This window comes from Anser brachyrhynchus (assembly GCF_964034855.1).
Source record: "Anser brachyrhynchus genome assembly, chromosome: 2".
NCBI lineage: Eukaryota > Metazoa > Chordata > Aves > Anseriformes > Anatidae > Anser > Anser brachyrhynchus.
In genome coordinates this window covers 140,702,555-140,727,523 of record NC_137695.1, presented here as the reverse complement: position 1 = coordinate 140,727,523, position 24,969 = coordinate 140,702,555, and the positions used below count along the sequence as shown (strand labels likewise).

The 24,969-nt window shown below is 36.4% G+C and overlaps 1 protein-coding gene across 47 annotated transcripts in view; it reads right to left on the bottom strand.

Annotated features, from left to right (window-relative positions):
* RIMS2 (regulating synaptic membrane exocytosis 2) overlaps window positions 1-24,969 on the bottom strand; it is a 462,856-nt gene that overhangs the window by 198,074 nt on the left and 239,813 nt on the right. For 18 of the 47 annotated variants that reach the window (XM_080580660.1, XM_080580642.1, XM_080580653.1 and 15 more), the window contains exons 7-13: window positions 20,226-20,437; window positions 18,777-18,896; window positions 17,728-17,827; window positions 16,808-16,931; window positions 11,848-11,894; window positions 10,596-10,708; window positions 4,357-4,404 (exon numbers count right to left, since the gene is read on the bottom strand). In XM_080580660.1, the coding sequence (XP_080436786.1) occupies window positions 4,357-4,404; window positions 10,596-10,708; window positions 11,848-11,894; window positions 16,808-16,931; window positions 17,728-17,827; window positions 18,777-18,896; window positions 20,226-20,437 (764 nt within the window). Of the gene's footprint in view, window positions 1-4,356; window positions 4,405-10,595; window positions 10,709-11,847; window positions 11,895-16,807; window positions 16,932-17,727; window positions 17,828-18,776; window positions 18,897-20,225; window positions 20,438-20,561; window positions 20,630-24,969 lie in introns of all 47 variants that reach the window. The other 29 variants (XM_080580668.1, XM_080580662.1, XM_080580666.1 and 26 more) reach the window with 3 other exon arrangements.

Genomic DNA, 24,969 nt, shown 5'->3' with positions numbered 1-24,969 from the left:
AGGCTAACACCTGTAGGAAATGTCTTGAATAGGACTTTGTCTACCTAGGTAATTTAGGATTTAAGCAACTAAAATATATTTAGTCAGAAAGAGATCCCATCTGAAGGCTTTCTAAAGATCCTTCTCCTTAGTGTCGATGTTCTGGAAACTTCATTAGCTACACACATGTGCACATACTTTTCTTCCCTAGACAGATGTGCACCTAATTCTTGACTAGATTTCTGTTATGACCTACATTCTGGCAAACAGGTATCTGAACTCAATAAATCCTGAAACTGTGAGATGGTCTGTCATCCACAGAGGGATGCATTTGCCGAACTCCTTGAGATGGGCTTCTAGGCAGGAATACCTGATGTGCAAAGCAGAATAAACAAGAACTCTTCTACAGCCAGACTATAAAGGTACTCATCAGGGGCAGCACAGCTGTGGGGGACAGAGCTGAAGGTCTGGCCCCAGCTTCACAGAATTCTTCCTGTTTTTTATCCAGTAGGATACAATACAAGATCAATACACATTCCAGTTAGTGTACTGGAACCAGTACACTAAAATTAAGCTTTCTTTGCTATCACCATGCACTTATGCTCCTGGCCACACAGTGTCTCAGCTTCAGATAAGACCTCATGCTCTAGAAAAAGATGCGTAATAGTTTGATGATAAAAGCACCTCTGTAAGAGACAAGTTCAATCTCTTCACTCTAAAACACAGATGTCCAGTTTCTAGAATGAGTCTCCTGCACATAAAACAGTATACAAAAGGTGACTGCTGGTGATGCATTCTAAGAACTGAAAGTTCTGGAGCAGCCTAAGTTTCAAATAGAGTTAATGAGGCTCGGTGTCCTTTATTTGGGCTGGATCCCCCACTGCAGGTATTGAGGTACCCAGTTTTCCTTCAACCATGTAAGTCAAAGCTCTTCCACAAGGCACCTTAAGCTAGTATAAATTAAGCTCCATAAATTAAGCACAAAAATCCAGTTTACTAGATTTCACCCTTCTTCTTTTAGAACTTGCCTTAACTAGGAACATTTTTATTCTGATTACTGAACAAGCTCAGCGTTCTAGAAAAGAAGTAATCATGTAATTAGGATCATCCCAGCCAAGTGACTGCTCAAACATCACTAGGTTTGTGAGGCCAGCCATTTGTTATGTTTTTTTATGTAACCTACATAGCTGTTTATTAGTGTAAATATTTTCTTTCCTTTATGCATTATTCTGAAAGAAGAGATACACCAGCAGGATTTGGTTTTGAAGAAAAAATGTCCTCCATTTATTTAAAAAAATGCAATTATTTTGGACTAAACTTATGTAGATGAAAAAATTGCCCTGAGGTGGTAAAATCTCTAGTGTAACTTAGGTGAGCTTTGGTTGTTCTCTAATCTACCTCTACCAATTGCTGACTACTCAAAGTTGCTAAATCAAATGACCATTGCTGTTTTCAGGTTGCTGTCTTATATGTAACAAATGCAAGAAAAGGCTGTTAAATGGAGAGCTTCTAGGATCTGAACATCAGAAAATTATGGAGGTACTTAGGCTGCCCTGATCTAGATATACCACAAATTTCTTTTTTAGTGGCTCCATTTTGATTTCAATAGCGCTAAATAGATGTGTGCATATATATTTATACATGATCAAACATACTGATGTTCTGTAGTAAAGCAAAAGGGATGTCTGAAATTTTTGAAGTTAGGAAAAAGATGTTGGTTTAATGGCAACTGGCTCAAAAGGAGGCTCTGCAAAGTGAACAAGAGATACTGCATGAAAACACATTTAAGAACAGTTCTTCTATGAAGATATTGCATAACATCAATCTGTAAGTAAGAAAACTGCTGGTATGTTAAAATAATTCTAAAAGTTCAAGTAATAAATATGCACACTTCCAAGTGCTGTATACATAGTAAAAGTTCATGATAAGGATGCATGGTAGGGAAAAATGAAATTGCATATTTTTCTTTCCAATAAAACAAGAAGGATATTTTTTAAATCATCCAGTGATAAAAGAGAGAGAAAATGAGTTGAATGACATGGACAGAAGTGTGGAGGAGGAACTTGTGCCAGAATCTGGGACACGTATCACCAGGATCAGTTTCAGACTAACAAGTAGAGAAGATAAGAGCAAGAATAATGATGTGCATTTCCTGTTAAAAGCAGTGAAACAAATAGGTATAAACAGAAATGTTTGGAAATCCTCGTTCTTGTAGGGAATTCTATAGACACAGCTATACCACAGCCCACAGTGTAATGCATACCTCTTGGCATCCACAAACAGCTCAGAGCTCTGTGCTAACTAATTGTTCATGCCAAAAAGTAACCAGAGTCCTGCACTGCTTCTGGACTGCTTCTAATACCCAAGTCAGCTTGCTTAAAGATAGATCACTGGAGAATTTCCGTTCTTGCCTGCAACCTGCATTGTAAACACATAATAAATTAATCCATCTTCAACTACCTACTGTCCCTACGAGACGTGGGCAGATGGGGGACTTTTTGTTTCAGCCTAATCTTAAAGATGTTGCCAAGGTTGTAAGTTCAAGTCCCTTGGGAGCTCCTTGGAGCTCCTCTCATAAACACATTTGGCTTTGACCAGGACTGAGCTATGTAAAAACCTCTTAAGTGAGAGGCCCACACTGACTCCACAGACATTGTGCAGAAACAAAATTGGAGCTGAAGACGTTTCAGATCTCCAATACCATAAGCAATCCCATTAACCAGAGGTGAGAGAGTAAGCCTCGTACACTTGCACCTCTTGCTGGATATTCTCCATCAAGCACTAAACTTGTTTTATTTTCTTAAACTACTACCAGAATCATTTGGTCAACATAAATTATTTTGTTCTATGGTTTTTATGTGTGTATGTTTGTTTGTGGGTTTTTTTTTCCCCATTAGAAGATATTAGTCTAAGTAGAACTGACAATTTTTATGTCTATTTCTTTTTATAATGGGATTTAAATGCAGGACTACTACACGTTACTTCTACTTTACAATATTTCATGAAATATGCAAGTTTCAGGCATTTGTTTCCTTTTTAAATTGAACACTCAGTTGTCATATTATTTCTTAATTTATTTTGCACATACGTAAAAAGAATATAAATATTAAAAGGCTACTTGTGTTATCTACAACATTTACCTCTACAAACTACTTAATGATTTGTGAGTGGTTTTGTAACCCCTTCGGTTTCATTACCACAAGCAGAAGCCAACTTCCTCAATCATGATAAAGGACATTTTAAATTTTTAATAGAAAGCCAGTTTATGTCGGTAGCGTATAGTAACATTAACAAAACAGAACTGTCAAGACATTAGTTTTTAAATCTCAAAATTCTTCTTCGATTTTTTTATTTTGAATTTATATTTATGTATTTGTAAGGGTTACTTTAGGGAAATAATATACCGTGAAAAAAATGTGCTTTATTAAATCTGAGTCATAACCAAACCACTTCCTGCAGTCTTATTTAGAATTCTTTTTATAAACTTATATGATTTTTTTTCCATTTCAAAATGAGATTTTATCATCTCATTCTCATCATTTAGATCCAGTCCTTTACATTTTTCCTTGAGCAAACATGAGGAACGTTTATACGGCTCCCACACAAAAGATTAACATCTCCATAAAGGTATTTTGTAAGAAAAGCAGATAATATTCTAAATACACAAAACTGAAAAACATGCAGCAAAGCAAGATAAGCATTGTAACATATTAGAAAAACCTACTTTTGCGTTAATCTACAGTACCTTAGGAGCTTCCTAATGAAAAAAGGCAAACAACTTGTACCTAAGTAGAATATCAAGGCTAAATAAATTCAGTAACACAGAGTTCATTTTTTACTTAACAGAGTTTTGGTTATTTTGATGTGCTTTAAAATCTAAGAACCGAGTTTTACACGCAAGAAATTTGTTTCAAAGGTACAAATTTATTTGCCTGTCTTCCACTCAAGGCGCTACTATTATTTGGAAAATGCAAAAAAAGGATGTGTTAAGTAATGATAATGAATGATTTAAAGAGACATCAATCTTTATATAAACATCAACAGCATAAAATTATTTGTTGCTTAAACAGTATACACATTTTGTATGTGGGATACATACCCATCATGACTGTTGAAACCTGTGTGAGTTTAATACTGTGCAAACAGCAAAACAAAAACTAGTTGTCTCTTTAAATTGTAATTTAGTATTTTAACCCCCATGCAAAACTTTACAAGCTGCTCACAAGATGACATGAAACTTGTTAATATGGCTTAAAGCAACACACTAAAAATATGGGAAAACGGACTATAATGTAACGTTTTCCTACTATGCATTTTCCATAACAAACAAAAGAAAAAACACAACTTTAGTTTCTGTCAGGCAGACGAAGTCTTTACCTGAACCCTAGGAACAAAAGGCGTTGTTCTTCTACTAAGGCTTTGGCTCTGGTAAGCAAAATTAAAGAAAAAGCAATAAAACAAAACCAAAAAGGACAACACGCTGGAAACTAAAAGACCAAAAGTAAAAACAAAGACACACAACTATTACTTTAAACACAGCTTTACACCAAGGACATATTTATCTAAAACAAAGTATTTTAATGCAATGCATAAATTAAATCTGCAAATCTATTACCAAATCACATCAAACCCCTGTGACTGAAATTCTGACCTTAGGGAAGTCAGCAGGAATTTTGCCACTGATTCCCCAGGAGCAAGGATTTCACTTTACAGGTCTACAGGTAATATTTACAATAGATTTAGAAACAACATCAACAAAAGGAGCAGGTCAGCAAAGTGTGATTTAAAAGTGGGGTAAAAAATATAAATTGAGCTTGAACATCTCTTTCAGAAACACTGTAGATGCATATTCAGACAGAAACGAGTACAGAGCACACATCGACAGCTTTGGCTGCTTTCTAGAGTAAAGCAAGTAAAGTAAAAGGTTTTCCCTGTTCTGCACCTTAAGTGGCATTTCTACAAAAAAGCCCTCCTAAATACTTTTAACATGATTACAAGAAAGTTAGTGCTATCTCATAATAGCTTTATAGGGTGGAAGTTGCAATCAGTGTATTTCAGTTCTCTAGCAATCATGACGGAAATGACACATGGTATATACAAAAGACCCTGGCATGAAATGGGACCTAGAACATTTAAGAAACGCAGCTGCACAGCACACACGGACCCATTTATAACCCTCATCTGTGCAACGTAACACTTCAGACCATATATAACCTTGTGGATCCCAGTGGCTACATGAAGACTACATCAGTACAGACAAGCTCACAAGTTCCTGCTCTAGCTCCAAGCTCCAAGCACCCTCTGTCTTTGGCGTAGGGCAATAGCTAATGGCGTGACACAGACAGGGTACTGAGCGTGGGGAATGGACAGGAACAGGAGCGCATCAGTACCTCAGAGAGCTGGTGAGCTGGGGTAGGTCACAACAACCACAGCAATCCAACAGTGCTGAACCTCCTTTCCCTCCTGCTAGGTTTTCCTGAGACTATCAGGCTATTTCAAAGTGGTGGAAAGAGGCTACTGCTCGATATTCCTTTCCATAAGGACTGTACCCAGAATATGGAGATAAGGCAGTGATGATGGTTCTGCCACCCTCCTTGCTTACTTGGCACGCACAGATGCTGGAGAAATCTGTTCCATAAAATGTGTGAAGTAATCTGTTCTCACACCAAAGTACGAGGATATATAAGACAATTTGACAGTCTGAATCACGGTTTTGTCTGATGTGCCCCCGTGCTTGGCGAGGTGCAGCAGCTGCACGCTGCCCCCACTGCACAGGCAGTTCCTCAGAGCCCAAACAAGGGTGCCAGAATATCACCTACTCACGCACAACGAAAGCAGATCTTCAGCTTGCTTCTGCTCCGTATCACAACGGAAATAGAGATATCCCAGAATATCACAATCCTAAAAGGGACAGAATGTATCCCACCTTGCACCAAAGACCCTCAACTGGCCATATTCTGCCTTGGAAATGGAGGGCTATAAGCATGGTGTGTGCAATACCTAGGACTTTGCAGGTTTGGGCTTTAGAGCAACATCAATTCACTTGCCTTGAGACAGAAAGAGAAGGGAAAGGGGAAAAGAAAAGGAAAATTGGAAAGGGGAGCATTTCTCATACTTAACCCCTGCCCCCATACGCTGATATATTATGTCCTTTACAATGTACAATGGCTGCTTTTAATAAGCTACAGATAATTCAACTATAATTTATATACTTATGTTTTTATTAATTTATAAATTGAATATGCATGGAAAATCTACTGAAACAGTTCTGTGGTTCAGCTGTACAATGAAATACTTAATTTTATAACTAAAATCCCTTATGTTAGAATTTTCACTAGCACAAAAATTAAATACTGTGATTTTATATCTGTATGCATTTATACATTCTTCTAGCTATGTTGTCAGTCTCTAAACCTAGCTATAGCCAAAGCTTTCCAAGTTATGCTTTTCATGCAGCACTGGAAGTAGCCAGAATGCAGTAATGAAGCAAAGAGCACCAACCAACACACCAAGAATATTGACTTATTCAAAGCAACATTAAAAGAAAAACCAATCAGTGGGGAAAAAAAAAAAAAGAGAGAGAGAAAATAAATAAAGAAATAAAAACAGGAACAAGACCCAGACAAAGCAAATAATAATAAAACAGTAAGTGCAACAAAAGTTAAAGATACTCCCCTTAAAAAGCAATGTGGACCAAAAATATCATAAAATAAACTGCACAAAATACAAATAACATTATTCATACACCTTGGTAAAATTATAACACACAATAGTTCACCACAGCTGCACAAAATTTGTTTCAATAAAATATGTACTTGAGTAGAATAATTACTAATGGAAAAAAAAATATTTCCTAGTTGCGTGAGATGGTTTACTTCATGGGAAGTCCTATTAGCCAGCTCTGGAGTGTTACTGTAACCTCAACAGAAGAAAAGACGTACATAGACTAATGCCAAGGCGAAGAAAAACATGGAAAACTGAAGAGGCAGAGAAAGGTGTTCCTGAATAGTAGAGAGGCATCATGGCAACTAAACTGACTGAACAAGTACTGTAGCATAGCCTGAAACACATGAGATTCAACCCAGCAAACACTAGAAACACATCCTCTTCCATTTTAAAGTAGTTTCTAGGATTTCTTATTTTTGTCAAGTTAAGTGCATAAATATATAAACTCAGCTTCTGATGTAAATATGTACCTAAAATACTGTAATTTTGAAACCTTTATGTAACGAAACTCCTGATTCACCTCAAAAGCTTTTATAGTTTCTCTGTCTCTCCAAAAAGCCTGTCACTGAAGACTGTAAATTATGTACTGAATTATAAATGCCTTGGCCAAGGAATACAACCAGGTAAGAACTCCGTCAGTTTTTTGCATACAAGGACATTAAGACCAAACCAAAACTCTACTCAACACTATCTACCTATACAGATAAACAATGCAAAATCCAACACAATAATTGTGCCAAAATATGTCTGAACACACAGACATTTTACTTTGAGCTTGCTACATATTTTAGACCACACAAAGACATTTGAGACAGGCTGAAGTATACATGAGAAAAACTGAAATAGTACACAACATTGCCAAAATACCTCGAAGAGTGAGCAGAAAATCTATGCTTTCCATTGTACTGGTATTAAGAATGCTTCCTAGTACATTCTGGGCACAACAAATTTCAAAGCACTACTAACTAAAACAAACAAACAAAAAAAAACCAACCAAACAAACAAAAAAAACACCTTGAGAACACCTTGAGATCTGCCTTACTGTCTGAATAAGGATGCATATATCCAAGCATTTCTTCAGATATTTCAGATATCAGCCAAACTGTATGTCCCTCCACTTCTGCCCACAACTCAGTTATTTCACAGCCTGTTACACACAGCTGCCCTAACAGCATCCCATCAGGACTACGTGCTGTTGTCCAAAGACTTCTGAAGTCTTCTCTATCGTCCCTTCCCTCAACTTCATCCCACCTGTCTGTCAGCCACCATCTCTCAGAACTCAGCTGACCCTCCATTTCCACAAAGGACAGCAACCTGTTGCCATCTACCATAAGCACTCACCATAAAAAGCACGTTCCCAATTACATGAGGAATTAAGTATTTTTTTCCTTTTCCATCTACTCAGCTATTTGGAATGGAGTGTTTGATCAACTTATCCTGTCAGAAAAGAGCTGATTAAAGACATGGAAAACCAAAACACTGAAGCTCTTCCATTTCATGCTGTTCAAACTAAAATATTTTTTGGAACTTGGAGAGATACTTTGTTTAGAATTTCAGGTTTCCATATTTCTTAACGTTTGCTAAAGGTACAAAATCAAACTAGCTAACTTTTCCAAAGCTCAGAAACTATTTAAAGTTATGAAATGAGAAAGCGAAATTTTTAAAAGTGGAGGAAAATACTTTCATCTTTAAAACACAGAAATCCCCTAACCAGAAAAGTTAAAATTTTTGATTTTCAAAACTAACTTAAAATATCAGTTCAAAAAGAAACTACAAGTATTTACCATTTGGAAAGAAACTGTTCCTTTAGAACACTCCAATTCTCTTAAAGTTGTCTTTTTCTAAAACTATATTGTAGTTTCAATGAGCCCTCTTTTATTCTAGGGGAAATTCCTGTTGTGTGCCCTGCTGCAATCTATCCACACCATCTTCAGACACTGTGAGAGCCACACTTCCTTGCGAAACAAAAGGTTTAGCACCAGCCTCCCAACATCAGCAGGAGCTGTGTTGTGCCATTAGCACAGTAACACAATCTATAGCTATTGCCAGCTTGTCTTTAGCTGGTGAGGTATGATACTACTTTAGGTGTCCATGTGGAGACAGTGGGACATTACTTTAGAGAGTTACTGAGTGTTTCTGACCTCAGTGATAGCCAGCTGGAGCTGTGGGTTCTCAGAAATCAACTGCTCTCTGAGGGAAACAAGGAAATTGTGCAGTTTGGGGTTACTGTATACAATTGCATACAGTGTATAACATAGTTAGAAAGAGGACAAATGTAGGAAAGATCTTTAAACATCTTCTAGCATTATTTGCTCTCCTTAGATGGAAAGAAATACTATAAAATTAATATAGGAATTTGTATCTTGAAACAAACAAACAAAAATAATGTAAATAGGCATGATGCTTCCTCGAGTTAAACTCTGAATTTATATGCCATTCTGAATTGTAAAACACTGTGAATTCTGTTATTCTCAGTAAATTAGAATATATCTCCAAATCTCCAGATACTGTTCTTACACATCCCAAACTACAACATCCTATCAAACCACAAAAGCAACAGACTTACTAACTTTGCTAATAAACTGTAATACTAAACTCCTGGGCATTTTCTTCCTGAAACTGAGCAAGTCAGTTCTGTGTTCCTACTTGGATCATTATTTTGCATTGTCCGTGGATTGGTTATCTGACTTTTTTTATAGCCTAATCTTTTAAGAGATTTAGCCAAAAGAGACTTCTACACCACCATTTCAATTACCAACAGCTTTTCACTGTCTTGTCAAACTCTATTAGTTTTTAGAAACCTCAGTCTCTGTTTTTTGACAATTCACGTTTCTGTTCCCTTCCCACTGTATTTCATGCAGTCAAAGCATTCTGCACTCTACAGTCAAGATTTCTAGTTTTCCATTTATCCAAAGGATGGACTCTTTCAAAGGAGTTAAGAAAAACAGTTACAGAAAATTTCAAATTATATCTTGTAGATGGCTGATCTGATGAGCAAAACAAGTAACACCTCATGCATTGCAAAATGGAGCGAACGTGGCTGCTGAACAGACAGAAAAACGTTTCTTCCTCTCCTCTATCAATACCATAAACCATTTGTGGGAGACCAGAAACAGCCTGCTTTGATTTTATGCATACTTTTATAGCCCACTCATTATCTTAACATAAACAACTTAGAAGAAATATAAATGTGACATTTTCAAACATGTTTCACATCGGTTCTGCACTGCTTCCATTCTGTTTTCTCTCATTTTCAACATGTACCAGGCCACAGCTGAACACTTTTGAAAAAAATCACACTTTGGAGTTGTAAATGCCACAGAAATGCATACAAAAACTAAGTCCTTCAGTTCAGTACAAAAAAAAATTACTCTTTTAAAGAGGACATTCATATAATGAACCTTGTTCTCAATGAGAGTGAAGAGCAAAAGTGAATAACAATGGTACAAAGAATACAACATTAGTAAACAATGGGATATCTGGGGAAAGGTATATGTGAAAGCTAGTGCGCAGAAAATAAGTATTAATGTCCAAGCACATGGTTGATAAAATGCACCATAAGTGTTACAGTTGACGAAGTATATACATTCAACAGCACAAACACAACTGGAGGCCAAGATTTAGTCTTTCTGAAAATTTGACAATATCTGTTTAGCTTACTATATAAATATACATATCTATGTCTAATTCAACATATTTTAAATTTCCAAAAGCTGATAAAATGGAATACTGTTATGAAACTACAGTCCTGCCTACACTGAGATATATGGCATTAATAAAATATTTAGCTGGTTTAACAAGAAATTTGTTATAGGTTGCTTGAACTCTGTACTGAGAGTTGTACATGCTGCAAAAAGCACAACATCAATATTAATGAAATGATTACATACTGAAAGTTGTCCAGACAAGAACTGTGGAACATCCCTTAACATGCCGGGACTCATAGGAGAAGTCACTGAAATAGAAGGCCGGTCCATTTTCTGAGATTCAAATGAACTAGAACCTGCAATTATAAACAAAAATATTTTATAAATAGTGGCACTTACGCATTTTTCACAACATTATTTAAAGAAAGGGATACAAATATAACCATACACACAATAAAGTTCACTGTGATAAATACCATATTTTTATCTACAAAATGACTGAGTAATGACACTCAATCTTCTGATGCTCAGATGCAATCAAAAGCTTTCCAAGTTTATTATAGCTGCAAAATGTCATCTCAAGCGTATAGAACAAATAACAGTTCAAATTCAGATACTTGCCAAAGTAATCATGTCAGTAAGTTGAAGGCCCCAAATTCCTATTTACTTTACTATGGTCAAAGGAATTCAGTCTTCCAAAGAGCACTTATTATCTTGTGCAATCAGACTTAATTAGATTTTTACAAAAAGATCAAGATGCACATAATATATTTTGTGCATTTTGTTTCAAATCCACAAGGTCTGCAAACTCTCAGAGCACAAGTTTTGAGTTATAAGAAGTCACAACATTTAAAATGTATTTTAAAGAATTGGCTGACTAGTGAAAAGTTATGGAGTAGTTTATCACATTATTATATGCAAGTTTATGCCACTGTATTAATTCACAGCTTCTGTTTTAAAAGAGTTCCAAAACAATGATAAAAATAAATCCAGGCTTAAATGCATCCTACCAGATCTGCACCAAAAAATAAGTTATTTTTCCCACACAAAATATTGGTTTAGCCAATTTAAAGAGTGCTAAGTGGTCCTAATGAAGTATAAGTATTCTGGTTTTAAAGTAGCTACGTTTCACGTTCTAAATAGTAAACAATTCATCCCTATATTTTAGTTCCTAAGTTTCAATTGAAATGCAAATAAATAAATAAAAATTGAAAATTATGATTAATGTTCTTGTATATTAATTTTCATTATGCTTTTCTTCTCAATAAAAAAATAGCCTAAGCTTATAACCAAACATCAAGCGTAAATAAACATAGCCTGACTTCTGATATTTTATTATTAAACAAAGGTAAATACATCATACAGGAGGATAACATACTGGCACAAATAAAGACAAAGAGACAAGAGCTATACTGACGGCAGATGACATTTTTGAATCTATTTGTGCTTACATAAAAGAGAGAGAAGATTTTCCTACCCCACAATTGAAACTTACTGGACTCCAGCTGTGCATGTGTGCTGTCAGGTATTCTGGGAATATCCCTGAAATAAGGAAAAGTAAAACAGGCTGATCCTTTATCTAACAAGCATATTCAGATTTCAGTTAAACTATAACACTTTGCAAGTCACCACTGAATGCCTCAGGAAAATCCTGTGATCTACTGACTGTCTTCAGCCACAGGGAAGATTTATCCTTTGTTCAGTGTAAAGTATTTCAGTGGCAAATTAAGCTTACAGAAACAAGCAGTTGAGTGAATACAGGAAAGAAGCTGCACAGTCACAAATAAAATAATTGAGTAAATAGAAAACAAAGAAAAATAAACAATCTCAGAGTTATCAGTAGACTAAAACTGGGAGTAGCAGACTTCATTATGATATTACACCTGAATTAAAGTTACTAGACCCTTGCTAAAACATACTGGACCACCAATGATGGCTATCTCAGTATGTCCTTTCCTGTCTTTGAACCCCCAAATTTGGGCACTTTTCAGTGACTAAATAAAATGTGCAATTTCATTTTGCAAAATAACATACTTGCATATACACGAAATGTCATATCGCCTCTGTTAAACTGTATGTACAACTATGTAATAGTAAAACACTCAGTCACATCATTATGTTCTCCCATCCCCACGGGAACATATTCTTCCTGTGAGAGGCAAACATTACTATATGTATATTATTAAAAACTACCAATATGCTAATGAAAACATTTTGGAGGTATTTGTGCAACATAAAACAAGATTAAGAGTTTCAACTCTGAGTCACAGCAAGAGCAGCATTTAAAATCATGATGTGTGTTAGAGCAGATTTGTTTTTTTTTTTGTAGGTTGCATTAGGTTTATGTGGCAAGGTACAGGCAGCGGGGGGGCTGCAGGGGTGGCCTCTGTGAGGAGAGGCTGGGGCTGCCCCATGCTGGGCACAACTGGCTCCAGCTGGATCCAAAATGGGCCCACCGCAGGGCACAGCTGAGGCCATCAGCCAAGACAGTGTTGCCTCTGTGATAACATTTAATGAAAGCTTCAAAATGCTGCACAGCAGCTGGGAGATAAGCGAGAAACTGAGAAAACCAGCCCTGCAGACAACCCCAAGGCGAGTGCAGCAGGAGGGCAGGAGGTGCTCCAGGCACAGAGCAGCAGTTCCCCTGCGGCCTGTGCAGAGGCCCCTGGTGGAGCAGGCTGTCCCCCTGCAGCCCACGGGTCCCACATGGAGCAGATCTCCACGCTGCAGCCCGTGGAGGAGCCCCCGGTGGAGCAGGGGCAGAGAGTGACCACAAAGGAGCTGTGGAGATGAAGCGTTAGGGACCGACCACAGCCCCCATTCCCTGTCCCCCACACCAGTGTGGGCTGGGGGGAGGTAGGAGTGTCAGGAACAAATGAGTGATGTTGAGCCTGGAAGACAGGGTGGTTTTAGCTTTATCTTGGTTTTCGCACCATCCTACTCTATTTTTAATTATCAATAAATTAAATTAATCTTCCCCAAATCGAGTCTGTTTTGGCCGTGAGAGTAATTGCTCAGCCATCTCCCTGTCCTTATCTCAACCCCTGAGCTTTTCCAGCTCATTTTCTCCCCTCTCCTGTCGCAGAGGGGGAGTGGGAGAGCAGCTTGGCAGGTAAGTGGCAGCCAGCCAAGGTCAATGCCACAAAGGCATATGAAAATGAAAGGAAAGTTAAAAAATTCCTTCAGTGATACCTACTGTCTTATGCAATGAAAAAAAATAAATCTGCTATATGTATAAAAACTTATCTAGTAAGTTTTTGGGATATGCTTTCCAAACATTTTTCAAAACTCACTAGAAAAATAGCTGTAGTAAGCACCTTCAAGTACCTTTCCAAGCGAAGTGATGCTGCAGCACCCAGTGAATCAAGCAAATCAAAAGGCATACAACTGATACAACTGTCCGCTAAGGAAAAATCATTGTCTCTCTTGTTACTAAGCAAAACGTGTCAGAAACTTTTAAGGGCTAGTGAAGAAGTAAATATTTAACTTGCATATTTGTTATTTTTAGAATACAAAATTCTTGATATTTGTAGATTATCAAGGTACGCAATACCTGCCTATCACTTCACTCAGAAATATGCTGCAGAATTTAACCTGTGATTTATTTTTTTTTAGCGTACCTAAAACATAGAGACCCAAGTATTTCACAGTAGTGTGACTGGTATTTCTGCAGGGAACTCTCACTGGGACAAATGGAAGAGAGACGAAAATAGTTTTAAGCATCTCTTCACATTTTAAGATATCTTCCATTGCAAGCAGATTATTATAGAATAATTAATAAAACACAAGGCAACATACCTTACGAATTCAAAACAGTAGTAACTATGAAAATAAAATACATTTTAAAATAGGTATTTCTGATGATTAGAAAGCAGAAAAGAGAAAGTTTCTTGCATATAAGAGATAGCCAGCTTACACAGAATAGCAACATGGCCATCAATGTTTATTTTAAGATAAATAAGGCGTAAATTGCATGCCAAAATGGTATGATCATATTTTTTAAAAAGATTTTCCCCTTTTATTTTCCTTTATCAGCTTAGTTTGTCATGTTCAGTTTCCGTAGAAGTCAGCCCATAATAAAATGAAGAACCAGTAATCATGTTTACTGAAAGTTGTTCCTGTGTTCAGAATATCAGGATGTGACAAAGGGTTCTCTTTCTCAGCTAAGTTAATTGTCAGTCTTGAGACTCTGTAAGTAATAGGATATACTTCAATGCAAAAGTGAAATCCTTCAAGTGGGCAGAAATTATTCTAATCAAAATAATTATCACTTCAGACATCTGGTAAATCTGCACTTTTAATGATTTTAAGCACATAGAAAACATTCCCTGAGATAGAACACAGACCTACGGCATTATGCTTCCTTGGGCAAGTAAAAGATGTTCATTTCTATAGTCCATTTGATTATGACCAGAAATTTCCTAAACTAAGAAGATAATATGGTATTTCCAGTTCATCAGCTCAAATCTCAACAAAAACATTTCTGAAGTTATATTGCTAATACCAAATTCCAAAGAGCAACATATATCTCATCAGAATCTAAGATCTCACCAACCTGCAGATGACTAAAAGAAATAATGTTTTGAGACATCCACAATGTATTTAACACTGAGGCTTCAGTTGTAAACCCATTTCCATGGAATGGAAACTGGAGCTCTGGAGGTAAAGACCCTCTTTAACATCTACTGCAAAAAGAAAGTGGGAATCCAATATGCAGTAACTGTTTTAGTCCCGACCTGGCTCAGTTCTTCACACTGCGTGGCAAACAGTTAATGCTGAAGAAGGCGTCTTGAGAGCCTACACCACCTTCTTTAAGGAATTATAGACGAGCTGGTCTAGTGACAGCAAGTGGAGCACATGGTAACATAATCAATAAAAGACATGATGATAAGGAAGGTGAATAACAGGCAGTAAATAGAAAAGCAAAAGAAAGAACAGAGGAAGTTTCATACAGTCAAAGGAATGAAGAAAGAAAAAAAAAGTACTTTCAAGATGAGAGCAGTTCCTTGAAACTTTGGTATAAACATCGTAGTTGAAATACTATGAAAGATCTTACACTTATATGAAACAAATGTGAAACCTTCTCTTCTAAGAGTTTTTTTCCTGCAAGTTAGTCAGTCCCTCAGTATTGCTATTACACATAGAACTCCTAAGTTATGCAAAGATTTTTATGGATAAGATAAAAAGATACAGCCTTTGCCCTAAGGGTTTGCAGTTCAGGATATACATAGATAATGTCTCATCTTACTGACAACATAAAGCAATCTTTGTTATTATCAAGTTCGTTAGAAAGTATCAAAGCAAATTACGTTCCTAATCATACTGCATCTTCTTTGAGTTAAATACACCAGATACTATACCTCATAGCTGCACCCATAACAAATTACCCTCACTGAAATTCCATCCTCACATTATCTGGCTCTAGATTTAATTTTTTTTTTAGTACTACTTAGTTCTCATTTCCTATGTTACTCATGCTTTCATATAAGAAAATTGTGTGCATCTTACACAAAAGTAAAGGCATAAATATATTAATATATAAATACATTGTAATAAATTCTGTGGGAGAAAAGAGAAAATTCTTAACAACTGTAAGCATCTTCAACTTCCTCTTCACAGCCCTGAAATGATCACCCATAGAACTTCCAGTGGAGAAGTAAAAGAACGATGTGACTGTAGTTTGTAGGAACTTGAATAAAACAAACAGATGAAGAAAGGGAAGTCTTCATGGAAGTGGAAACATTCATACAACAAAGTAGCTAGAAATGCCCTATTGATCAGCAAAAAAAAAAACAACAAACACCTAAGTCTAGATATTGAGAGGTAGTTCTCAAAGTCAAGCAAACTGGGTGGAGAACTGAAGAAAAAGGGTCACATAGTCTGTTTAAATGAGCACAGAATGTAGCTATTTATTCAGGTATGTTCTGTATTAGAAACCAAATAATTTAGTATATATCAGAGATGAAGATGATGAAAACGTCAAGTCATTACTTTCCAAGACATATTGGTTATGTCATTAGCATACTGTATTTTGGGCAAAATAAACAGAGTTAATCATCAATTCATAGACCAAATATGTATACTTTACTATACATACTATATAAAAATGGAAATGGAGAAGCAAGAATCAGGAGTCAAGTTACTAATGAAGAGTTGTGGCAACAAAGACTGTAATCACAGATCCTGTATAGCCTGGACCACCAACTAAATAACCACAAAAGGTAACCTGTTTTCAAGCATATCAGCAGATAATGCCCAGAACTTTCTTGAGAGTACTTGATTTCACTCCACCTCTTTTTACTTACTGGCACGATCTACCATTCTAGCTATGTTTTTGGTTTACATAGTTTTACATACAGTTTTACTGTTTACAATATTTATGAATCTGACATGATCTGCACTAGAAGTGAGATTTAACAATATTTTTATCACATCTAATACAAAAATGTACTCACCCAATTGGTCTTGAAACAACAAGCTCCACCTGTGGCTCAGGTTTGGACTCTAAAATGATGTTATATACCTCCTCAAAGGTGGCTCCTTGTAGTAGCCTTCCATTCCATTCTAATACTTCATCACCTATAATTTTGGTAATAACAGTCTGCTTAGTAAGTCTGCTGTGAACTGTACTTACAATGACAATTTAAGCCATTTACTGAATTGTGAAACCTGTGTTGTCAAAAAGTTTGGAGTCTTTCATACAGGAAAATCCTGAGTATTCAACGTTTTCTGCAGCTCTGCTCTGAATACATAAGGTTCAGCAAAACAATAATATCGTCCATAGGACCGCTATTGAATTAGATATAGCTCGTACTTGTAATGGTAGTTGTGGTTTAAAATAAAACCGAAGATGCTCTTTGGAAAATGCAGATCTTTAAAACAGCAGATTTCATCAACTTGCTATTTTGAAGATTCATTTACCTCTAAAAGTTTAGTATTTAGTGTTCAGACAGTTCTTATGTAAACATTTAATATTTCTTGCACATACTCCAGTGCAGCAATCCATGGTTCACACATTTGGATAGAACCAGATCTTAAAAGTTTCTTGGCCAAGCTGGTTTTGTTGGCACATTTGTGATATCTTGGCTTGGGTCTAAATAAAATATACTCCATAAGGTGACTGGGCAGGATGTCAATGAAATATTATTTTGAGTATGAAAACATCAATAAAAATGTGAAAACATGATTTTGAACAACATGATGTATTTCAAAAAAGCAGTAATGTCAGTAATAATTTAGTACATGAACATCAGGTTGAATTCTGCAGCAGCTCATCACATCTATTCAACATAATTTGACTTCTAATTAAGCTCACTTTCTTCTTATCACCCTTAGAAAAGAAACTCAGCATTACAGATCTGTAATGGATACATACCTGGTCTAAGATGCCCCACTGTATCAGCTAAGCTTCCTTTTTTAACTTTGGTGATAAATGCACAGAGTCGACCTGATTCAGTCATCTTTCCTCCTACTACCTGTTTCAAAGAGGAATTATTTTCATAGCATGAGAATTTATTTAAATGACTTAACCATACTGGCAACGGAGAACAGAATTCGATGACTTCTCTGGTATTCAGGTAGCCCAGATAAGGCAGATATACTTGAAACAAACACCACAGAACATTGGCTATGGCAGGTTATGTTTATACCTATTCCAGCTACCTGTGTAATTTAAAGACAATACAAATACAGAAAGTTAAATACTTCAAAATTTCACTGTACTGTATTTTACTGTACTGTATATTTACTGTAGTATAAATTGGCACCCCCAAAAAAGTACACTATATGGTTCGTTAGACTGCTTCAACACTTTCAAGCTGTAAATAGATTTGTTAATGTAACAGTCTACAACATTCACACAAAACATTGAATGTATCTAACAATTAATCAAATCCATTTCGTGATAATAAACAATGTATAAGTACTAATAATTTTCAGTCTTGCGCATTTAAGATGTAGCAAATCCATCAGAGGGGAAAAATTCTAGAAACAGTAATTTACAGTGGTAGACTTTGCTTTGGGTCAAAGTGTCATTATCTCCAGATGTCCCCCAGATCTTCAGAAAGGATTATTTATTTTTCACATTTCTTCCATCTTTTGCAGAACAGAATTTACACCACGCTGCAATGCTCAACACTCAAGAAAGTGGACAGAGCTTGGCCTGCCTAGCAAGGATGCAATTAGCACCTTGCAGAGCAGCAAACTTGTGAAAACATGTCCAGTCTTTCTGTAAAATACAACTTTTTCAGAATGTCAGAGACCCTGTGAAATTCCTCTTAGTAACATACAATGTCTTTATACAGTATTTTTGAGATTAAGACATTATAGATATAGGTAGACTATGTATTATGAGAATTATTACATTACAAAGGTAGCTAGTTTAATTGAGAGTTGTAAGTAATTCCAAAATTATTCATTACCAACCTTCAATCCAAGCATTGCTCCCGAGTCTCTCGGCACACTTCCATCTTTCAGTCGTTTATTTAACAAAATCCGACCGATGAGACGGTCTCCATCTTTGGATGGTTGCCAAGTTACCGGATGCTATCATATGGTGTTAATGGAAAATACAGTGAATAGGATGTTAAAGAAAAATATTTCAATAATACTTTTCATTTCCTGATATATTTTTAAAATGCAGTGAAAGTGTTATGATTACACTAATATTTAATGCATCAGAATGACACAAAACTGTGCTGGTAAAGATTTATTTGGACATATAGTCCATCACAATGTATTTCTAATATTTAGTAACATTACCTACTTTACCAAATCCAATTTGTAAATATCTGTAATGATCTTTGCATCTTGATGAACAGACAGATACGGATAACTATGCATAGGGGACAATCACACTTGAGTACTGACAAAAACAACTGTAGAGGCCAATATTAAGAGTAACACCAAAAAGACAAGTTTAACCCAAAATTAAAACTTGATGCAAGACACAGATTTCTTCTTTTTCCCCTATTCCAAACATGTCAGTTTTCTCTAAGACTAACAAAATTTTTCTGTTCTTCTTTCTCTCATTAGTAGTATATTAAAAATTATAGAACACGTTAAAAATGACATTCGTTGCTCTGCATTTAAATGTTTCTTGGATTAATTACTCCACATAAAGAGCATATGAACATATTATTATTCCATTACTACACATGGGCACACGTTGTATGTTGGCATAACATAATTACTAAAATTTTAAATATTTTTATTTTGTGTAATCATAGCACTTTTTCACTGACAAATACTACTTCCATGCTCTATTTCATGCAAAACTAGCAGGCACAGACAAATTTGCTCCCATTACAAGTAATAACTCTAAAATGACTGATCATAATCTCTACCAAACAAAACACAAAAATAAAAATCACCAAAGCAGATGGCAAAGCCTTTAATGCTGCACAATACTGCACAAAAAATGGCATGGCAACAAAACAAAAGAACAACCATGACAGTGAAAGGGAAAAAAGAAAAACAACTTTTCCGTGCAGAGAGACCCAATTTTCTCCCTTTTTCACCTGGGACTTAAACTATTAATTTAATTTCAGCCCCAGGAGTTTGAACATAGTAAATCAAATAAGCCAATCAGTAGAATCCTTGTTGTTAATTACTTCACACTTGAAGGTAATACCATGATAGGCTATTATGCAACCAAGAACAATGTCTCTTTTTTTTTTTTCTTAGGCTGCCAAACCATAAAAGCAGCAAGCATGCAGAGAGTTTTCATTTGTTTTTCTTTTCTGCACCTTAAGAAATGCTACATTGTCTCTAGAAACACCCTGTCTTTTACTTTATGCACTATTTTAATGAGTGACAGAGAGCAAACAAAGACCAAATGAGCAGGTTAAAATGCAGGCTCCGTAATCTCAGTACCTTCTCGCTATGGCTATGTTCCTCGTTTAGAGTTGTGCTACTACACGTATCTACCCCAGAGTCTTTTATCTGAGGCTCAGACCATTCCAAGTCCTCCTCTTCCAAAGAGTGGCCACCAAAGCACACCATTTTCTTTTGTCTCTCGGATAAGGTGTTAGAATCCGACAAAACTGCCTGCTCACTAGTTTTTCTTTTTCCCCTTTGACTGTCCCCTATAGATGTGGGATAAAAAAAAAAAAAAAGGAAACAAAAAAGAAAACATGCAAAGGTGTAAATAAAACAAAGGAAATGTGAAATGGCAAAAGAAACTAAATGGTAAGGCTCCACATGTCTCACCAAAGACATTGGGGATGCCTCACTGCTATGCCAAGACGTATGGTCCAACCAGTTGTAATCCATGTCTCCTGCGAGAATCAGACAGACAAGATAGTGCAGTAAAGGAAAGGTGAAAGGAAGGACAGAAAAAGATACAGTAAAATTGTAAAGACTGCTGGTTATCCTATCTGATTCATAACCCTTGCTAGCGGGACTTGGAAAACAATTCCAAGAAAAACTTAAGATGCCAACAACTGAGTAGATGGCATATGAAATACAGTGAGGAAGTGGGTACGTTTGCTTGTGTATAGGTGTGCATATAGTTATGTACAGCGTAAAGCATCACTGGTTCCCAATTTTTAACTGTTTGCATACTATTAGCTACAGTAAATTAAATGATAAGGCAAATTGCATTGTATTTGTAATGATTTTCAGAAAGGAAAACATTTGATTACAGGACAGGTTTTCATCATTAACTACAGAAACAGTTTTTGTTTCTTGTCTTAAGGAACAGACTTTGCTTTTCCGTTACAAACTAGTATTCCTTCTGATCACTTCCATAAAATACTTGAGCAGTGGTACGGTATATTCAGCTGTACTGTAGGTAACGTTTTAAGGAGGGCTGAATGATCTGTTAAAATATAACAGATTTATAAGAAAAACAGATATATAAAATATCTTATAAAAAACATATCAACTTCACTTGAAATTCCCAGAGAAATGTCTACTGGTTAAATCTCAGGACGATACTTGTAAGTGTAAGTATCTCGAAGCTGAAAATAAATATTTATGATTCTAACAAGGGATATTTGTCTCTTATATATTATAGAATCCGAATTTAACATGTATGGCAGACAGATGACAAGAAGAAAGGTTTAAAACACAGTTTTAAACAAAAAGCCTAAATGCTGCTGTCCACAGAACTGGGGAGTGATTCGTGTCTTTTAATAAAGCATTCTCATTCACGTAGGTACCTTAAATCATGAATTAAGCCCACGCATTTTGAATTATCAGTGTTCCTTTTTGTTTGTTTTTTTTTACAATATTGTTACTACATGCTACATGAAAAAATATTTTGTTACTGTATGCAAGATATGATTACGATATTATTGTGTGCAGGACCAAATGTTGGCTTTTGACCAAGAGAACACTAAACCAGTGCAGTTCCGCTCTTAATACAGACCACAAACAGCACTTTTCTATTTCCATTACCTCAGATCCTGCTTTGACATTGCTCAGCTACTTCCTCTGAAAGTACACCAAAAGGTTTGTGAAATATAACTACTAGGTCTAAGCACAGCCTGAAAATTTGTCTAGAAAACCTTGCAGAAATGATGCACAGATACAACCCCATAAAACTAAGCTACAAAAAGCTAATGCATGCTTTAGAAAAGTAAAATACAGTCTCCTCAAAAGGATTTACTATATACAATGAGCAATATGATTTTTTTTCCCCCACTTGTTTTCTCCTAACATATACAGTATGTCATCTGGAAACAAGATCAAGTCTCATTTCTATTTTAAAGAAGAACATGCATTGAATATCAAGGTTTTCTTTTTAAACAGACACTTCCAGTTTGAACTTAGTCCCTAACATTTTGCAGAAACAAGCAGCATGTCGGACATCCTTTCATTTCACAAAAGGAATGATAAGGGACCTCATGAAACTATTCTGAAGCTTTAATTCAGTCATATTTTCTAAGTAATAAATGTGCCTGCTGTAAAACTACAAACTGTTTTTCTTGATTCTTTGAAGGGAAGGTAACATTTTAAAATGGGAGTTTCTGATCAAAACTGTCCTCTGTTTATGGCAGTTAACTCCATATGGCTTGAAGTGTAGTGACTACATATGGCTAAAAATGTGGATATCCTGTAAAGGGGAAAAGAAATATTCTTCTGAAAACTAATATTTTGCAAAAGGTTTTACTGGCAAGGAACTTTCAGGGTTTTCTTACCTCCAACTCCACAGACATCACTTCAGGAGAACAGAGTGAAATCATCAGTGAGCTCTTGAAGATCTACCCTTTACTGTACTAATACACATTTAGAGGTATCTGGAAGATGGCAAGAGCTCCAGTTTACACAACTGCCTCGTTTACAAATCCTGATTTTAAAATGTATTTTAAAAATTTATCCTCACAGAATGACAGAGCGGCTGAGGCCAGCAGGGCCCTCTGATGCCACCCGGTGCCAGCCGTGCCCAAGCAGGGACACCCAGAGCAGGGTGCCCAGCACCACGTCCAGGCGGCTTCTGAAGGGCTCCAAGGAGGAGACCCCACAGCCTCTGGGCAGCCTGTGCCAGGGCTCCGTCACCCGCACAGCACAGAAGGGCTCCTGGTGCTCAGGGGGAGCCTCCTGGGGGCCAGTTTGTGCCCAGGGCCTCCTGTCCTGGCACTGGGCACCACTGAGCACAGCCTGGCTCCGTCCTCCCTGCACCCTCCCCTCAGGGATTTACAGACAGTGATGAGATCCCCTGGGCCTCCTCTTCTCCAGGCTGAGCAGTCCCAGCTCTCTCAGCCTCCCCTCACAGGAGGGGTGCTCCAGGCCCTCCACCATCTCAGTGGCCCTCTGCTGGACTCTCCAGTATGTCCATTTCTCTCTTGTACTGGACACAGAGCTCCAGGTGTGGCCTCACCAATGCTGAGTAGAGGGGAAAGTGGAATCTTAAAGTGAGGAAAATTCACCTCATTACACTAATGATGACATCACTTTAGCTACAGGAACAAAAAGCACATGAGCCCATACTATTTCTTCCTAGCAGTTATCTTCTGTGTCATCAATACAATTTCTATGCCCGAAACCACAGTCTGACTGAAAAGCTGTAATTTGGCTCCCGGTAATTTGCCACCTAATTCTAGGAGCACAGCACTGAAATGAAATGGGCTGTATAAGCAGAATAGTTAAAACAGATCATTCTTACTAATTCTAATTCCTGGCTATTTCTGAGAAATGGTGTATTTTCATTGAAATGACTAAGTTTAAATGTAGGTATCTATTGTTAAGGAGTAAAAATCTACCACTGCAAATTACTGGCCCTGTTTTAAGGTTTTAAATTTGTCAGCAACAACCCTGACTATTACTTATATTACAAAAGAAGCCAACAGAAGGGAATCCACAAGTGTAGTTATTACATCCTTGCTGTTCTCCAGTGAACACAGTATTCATCTACCCTTTATGAAATTCATCTGCATTCTTAATGTTCACACACATTATTCATAGCAATTGAGATGGCTTTGCCAGCTCTCCTATTCAAGCTTTTTCCCCTATAAATTATACATATATATTTTGCATGAACTTGTCAAGAGCTAGGATTCCTATCAAACTCAACTTTCACTTGTTTGTCTATGTAGGAAATAGGAAATAACTTGTTAAAATAGGAAAACAAGTTATTGAAAAGTTGAGTTCCCTGGGATGTACTCACCGTATACATACACTTTCCCACTGTGAATGTGCATATACCTAGCCACCAAATACTTGTCTAGTCTTCACTTGGAATTTGTATGCCCACAGCACCTGATAACAGGCATACACTGAAAGACTGAAAGTAAATAACTTTCCAGTAACTGTACTTCACAGCAGAGATGTGCTATACGTACACAAGTTCATCCTATAGGTGTTTATACGAGCAAGTGTTGAGCAGTGTTGGGCTGTAGCAGTCTGGGCTGTGCACACCCACACTTGAAACATACATACTGTCTTTTAGTTAGATATAGAAACTCTGGATTCTTTTTCTTGATTTTTATTCTTTTAACTAAAGCTGTCCAAAATAGTAATATACATACATTAATACATACACATATACCTGAGTGATAACTTGCAATTTTTAAAACTTCCCATTCATACAGTAAAAATATAATACGTTGATTATTTTCCTACAACAGAACTTCCAATTTTCTCATTTCAGGAACAAAACAAAATAAAATCTTACAGTAAGTCCTTTTATAAATGTAAAACTGAGACAGTTGCCAGATTAAAGCACTCCCAATTCTTGCCCTACTATTTTGCCCTGTTTTTTTCAGTCAAGATGTAGGGAGTTGTCTTTCTCTTTAATTTAGGTGTCTCATAATAAACACCATTTACTGTAAAATTAAAATGGTAAGAAAACAAACAACTTCATACTGTTTTGTCCAAATCCGTATCATTTTTTCTGTATCATTTTTTTCTCCAAATCTGTATCATTTTTAGAATAGGTAGCAGCATGTTTCAAAAAAATCATCTTAGAAATTAGAAATGATAAAGCCATTGTAGTCCATGTTGATTTTGTCCTTAACACAGCATTAAGAGTCAGCTAAATAACAGATTTTAAATACTATAAAAATTAATTAAATGCAATCAAACTGTTATTAATAAAAATATTTAAACTAATAAAATATACACAGGAAGACTGTCTGGAAGCCCAGTAGCATATTACATTTCTATAAGACGTGTT